At 43.1% G+C, this 4670-nt stretch overlaps 1 protein-coding gene across 1 annotated transcript in view; it reads right to left on the bottom strand.

Annotated features, from left to right (window-relative positions):
- LOC108666868 overlaps positions 1-4670 on the bottom strand; it is a gene marked incomplete at its 3' end in the record, with an annotated part of 32858 nt that overhangs the window by 880 nt on the left and 27308 nt on the right. Inside the window, 2 exon segments of the mRNA XM_047880895.1 lie at positions 2843-2961; positions 3332-3483. Of these exon segments, the coding sequence (XP_047736851.1) occupies positions 2843-2961; positions 3332-3483 (271 nt within the window).

Genomic DNA, 4670 nt, shown 5'->3' with positions numbered 1-4670 from the left:
TCAGGTTCACATGAGAAAACCCTTCACAAGTAGAATTATAGGAAATAGCCAGTATAATGATAGGAAATAACTAGTATAATGATAGGAAATAACTGATGATAGGAAAGCAACCAAAAAGAAAATAATGATGACGATGAAGACAACAGAAGAGACGGAAAAGGTCCAGTGAAGGGGGCATGAGAGGGCGAGAGAAAGGCGAGGGATGGGTGAGTGAAGGGGGTGAAGGGGGCATGAGAGGGTGAGAGAAGGGCGAGGGATGAGTGAGTGAAGGGGGTGAAGGGGGCATGAGAGGGAGAAAAAAAGGCGAGGGATGAGTGAGTGAAGGGGGTGAAGGGGGCATGTGGAGGGCTGGGCACGGGCGTGGTCGCCGTTGTGCGCCCCTTTAAGCTCCCCTCTCTCCCTTCCTCTCTCCCTCCCCTCCCTCCCCGCCCTTCCACGGGGAAAGGGGGTTGAGGAGAAACAACAAAAACCTGAAGCAACTTAGAGTTTTGAATAAACGCTAGTACAAGCTAGCACATAATAAATAACGGCTGGTACAAGATAGCACATACCAGCAAACTAGAACAACTCAAAGCACAAATATCAGCTGATATCAGTCGAGCAAACTTTCGAGTCAGTAAGCGGCAGCATAGGAAGGAAAGAAAGTAAAGTATACGTGTTGCCAGTAAACCAACACACCAGTACACCAGATAGTGTCGTTGTAGCAAGTGAAAAGGGATCAGATAGTGACGTTGTAGCAAGTGAAAAGGGATCAGATAGTGTCGTTGTAGCAAGTGAAAAGGGATCAGATAGTGTCGTTGTAGCAATTGAAGAGGCTCAGAGAAGGAAATTTTTGCAATTGAAGAGGGCTCAGAGAAGGACTTTTTCGCAATTGAACAGGGCTTATGACTGCAGCTATCGGATATTGCCACAATTTAAAGAGGCTCAGTACTGTAAATACTACTGAATCCTCAAGCTTCAGACGCGTTATTCCAATTCCTTATTTAGAGTTCAGGCCAATAAAACCGAAGCGCTGCCATTCCTAAGCAGATAGCAAGTTCGTCATGAGTTGCCCTGAATTTGATCGTTCATGATATGAATTTTCGATATCGGTTGCATTCACTGCATCAAGACGGCTTCGTTGCTTTGAAATTCCCACCAGCATTTCAGATATTCCATAGCTTGTTGCTATTAAAATCTCCAACACCGAACATCATTCACATGTCTGGCGAAATTCGCCTTAGAATTCATGAACAAATATCATATAAAATTAAACCAAATAATAAAAACAGTCAACAAGTAATAGCCGTTTAAAATTTCTTGAGCGGTGTCTAGAAATGAACCAAATATCATATCATTACATACGTGTTCATATCATTACATATTGATGTGCAAACTACGTGCGATTCATGCAATGAATATTGTCGTTAGAATTTATTTCAACGAATCTCAGTTTAACAATTTCTTGCACAAATGTTATTTCAACAAAACTCCTTTTAAGAATCTCATTTCAGTATACCTCATTTAAAATAACCTCATTTAAACAAACCTTATTTCAACAAACCTCATTCTAACAAATCTCGTTTCAAGAAATCTTATTTCATAAAAACTCGTTTCAACAGATCTCATTTCAACATAACTCAACAAATCTCTCAACAAATCTTATATCAGCAAATCCTATTCCTACAAATCTTATTTCAACAAATCTTATTTCTACAAATCTTATTTCTACAAATCTTATTTCTACAAATCTTATTACAACAAATCTTATAATCTTATTTCAACAAATCTTATAATCTTATTTCAACAAATCTTATTTCTACACTTATAATTTTGTGCTCATCGTCTCCCGCGCGTTGGTGCAGAGTTTGTCGAGCAAACACCTCGTGAAAATGATGCCTTGGGCCAGCGCTCTCCTTGATTGATGATGAAGTGGTGATGATGGTGATGATGGTGATGGTGGTGATGTGGTGATAATGGTGATGTGGTGATGATGGTGATGGTGGTGTACTGCCTCACTGCACTGCCCTCACTGCACTGCCCTCCCTGCACTGCCCTCACAGCACTGCCCTCACTGCACTGCCCTCACTGCACTGCCCTCCCTGCACTGCCCTCACTGCACTGCCCTGACTGCACTACCCTCACTGCACTGCCCTCCCTGCACTGCCCTCACTGCACTGCCCTCACTGCACTGGCATCGTCCCTCATATGAACACATTTACAACTAATCCATCATCAATCCTTCATTAGTTTTATAAGTTTAATATTATAAGTTCTATTCAATAAGTTAGATCCCGAATTAATGTTACAGGTACAAAACTCACCCCTAAGCATGAATAACCAACCGTTAACTATTCTGATGTTTTTAAAACTCCCCCTTGAAGATGAATCTCCGCACCTTAATTACTCATACAAGTATAATTAATTGAATCTTCACTCCTTAATTAGTCGTACATGTATAATTAATTGAATCTCCACTCCTTAATTAGTCGTAAGGTATAATTAATTGAATCTTCACTCTTTAATTAGTCGTACATGTATAAGCTCACCCTTGAGTATGAATTTCCACTCCTTAATTAGTCATACAAGTATAATTAATTGAATCTCCACTCCTTAATTAGTCATACAAGCATAATTAATTGAATCTTCACTCCTTAATTAGTCGTACATGGATAAGCTCACCCTTGAATATGAATCTCCACTCCTTAATTAGTCGTATGAATATGAATCTTCACTCCTCGCTCACCCTTGAATATGAATAGTCGCTCACATTGAATATGAATCTCCACACCTTAATTAGTCTTACAAGTATAATTAATTGAATCTTCACTCTTTAATTATTCTATAATAAGTATAAGCTCACCCTTGAGTATCTGATGACAGACATCGCACGCCGAGATCTTCTTGTACGTGTACTCCTGGAAGTAGTGCGAGTTATCGAAGATCGGGGGCGACATCTCGCCCGTGCGCCCCCCTCCTCGTCTGCACAGCGAACAAATGTTGCGATGCAGTGTTACACTCACAGAAATTAGCGAGACTTTGTCCAAATAGCAATGCATTTTTTGTTTTCCGTGGGGATCAATCTGACTCAATTTGGCCTGGTAACAGGGAGCATCAGAGCTACGTGCAGGTACTGTGTGCGTCATTATTTTGACATTTTGACCCATTGATTTTTTTAGGTGTGTTTTAGATACCCATCAGCGCGGCCTTATCTAAACCACATAAATATTTGAGTAAAATTCATCTGGATGATAAATTTGGTTTACAATTCAGCTGAATTTTATTCAAGTGGCGATTAAAATCTTGATATTTTAGAGTAAATTGCAATGTCCTGAAGGGATAAAAAGTTCACCTGTCCGCGTCCTTGGCGGGATGGCCGCTGGATGAAGTCTTGAGGGACTTGAAGGCCTTCATCCACTTGGACTTCATGCCGCTGCCGCCACTTGAGCTCGACATCTTCCTGCCTTCGACTCCAGCGCTCTCACGCGGAGCAAACAACTCTTTCTGCGGGCATTAAATATAATATTCGACACAATATCAATGATGGAACTTGTTATTTATTACTTGTTTATTATATAAATATATAGCGGTTTCAGCGTTGATTAGGCTGATTCTTAACATCGCAGAACATTCACAGATTGTTGCGGTCTCGAACACGCAACTCACAGCTCCAAATTTTCTGTGTTTAACCGCCCGGCCTACTCGCCGATTCTGATCAGAAATTGTCGCAGGTTGCTGGGATCGAACCCGCACCTCACTGCTCCAATCCTGGGACTCTGAACTGTAACCGATGGTCCACTACGATGAAATTTAAAATAAAAATGAGCTAATAGAGCTCAAACGTACAACGCAGCGACGCTATCAAGCAATCTCACAACAAATAAAGTTCAAGCAGAAGCGCTTCGTATGTACGTCGCTACCCTGAAATATAAAATANCTCACGAGCCTCTTGCTGTGATATTGTGTGGCCTCACGAGCCTCTTGCTGTGATATTGTGTGGCCTCACGAGCCTCTTGCTGTGACATTGTGTGGCCTCACGAGCCTCTTGCTGTGATATTGTGTGGCCTCACGAGCCTCTTGCTGTGACATTGTGTGGCCTCACGAGCCTCTCATCATTAAATCGTCGCAGGAAGCGGCAATAAAATTCCTGCCGCGACCAATTGTTTACGCGAGACGAGAAGTGAGGGCTGAACCCGGGCCAATTATGAGGGCTGAACCCGGGCCAATTATGAGGTGGCCTCACGAGCCAATTACTGTGATATTGTGTGGCCTCACGAGCCTCTCTTGCTGTGATATTGTCTGGCCTCACGAGCCTCTTGCTGTGACATTGTGTGGCCTCACGAGCCTCTTGCTGTGATACTGTGTGGCCTCACGAGCCTCTTGCTGTGATATTGTGTGGCCTCACGAGCCTCTCATCATTAAATCGTCGCAGGAAGAGGCAATAAAATTCCTGCGGCGACGAATTGTTTGCGAGGGACGACAAGTGAGGGCTGAACCCGCGCCAATTATGAGGGTTCAACCCGGCCAATTATGAGGGCTGAACCCGGCCAATTATGAGGGTTCAACCCGGCCAATTATGAGGGCTGAACCCGGGCCTATTATGAGGGCCGAACCCGCACCAATTATGAGGGCTGAACCCGCGCCAATTATGAGGGCTGAACCCGGGCCAATTATGAGGGCTGAACCCGGGC

This window comes from Hyalella azteca, unplaced genomic scaffold, assembly GCF_000764305.2.
Source record: "Hyalella azteca isolate HAZT.00-mixed unplaced genomic scaffold, Hazt_2.0.2 contig6532, whole genome shotgun sequence".
In the NCBI taxonomy this organism is placed as follows: Eukaryota; Metazoa; Arthropoda; class Malacostraca; order Amphipoda; family Hyalellidae; genus Hyalella; species Hyalella azteca.
Note: the sequence above shows the minus strand (reverse complement) of the source record. Positions and strands in the feature narration are given on the sequence as shown.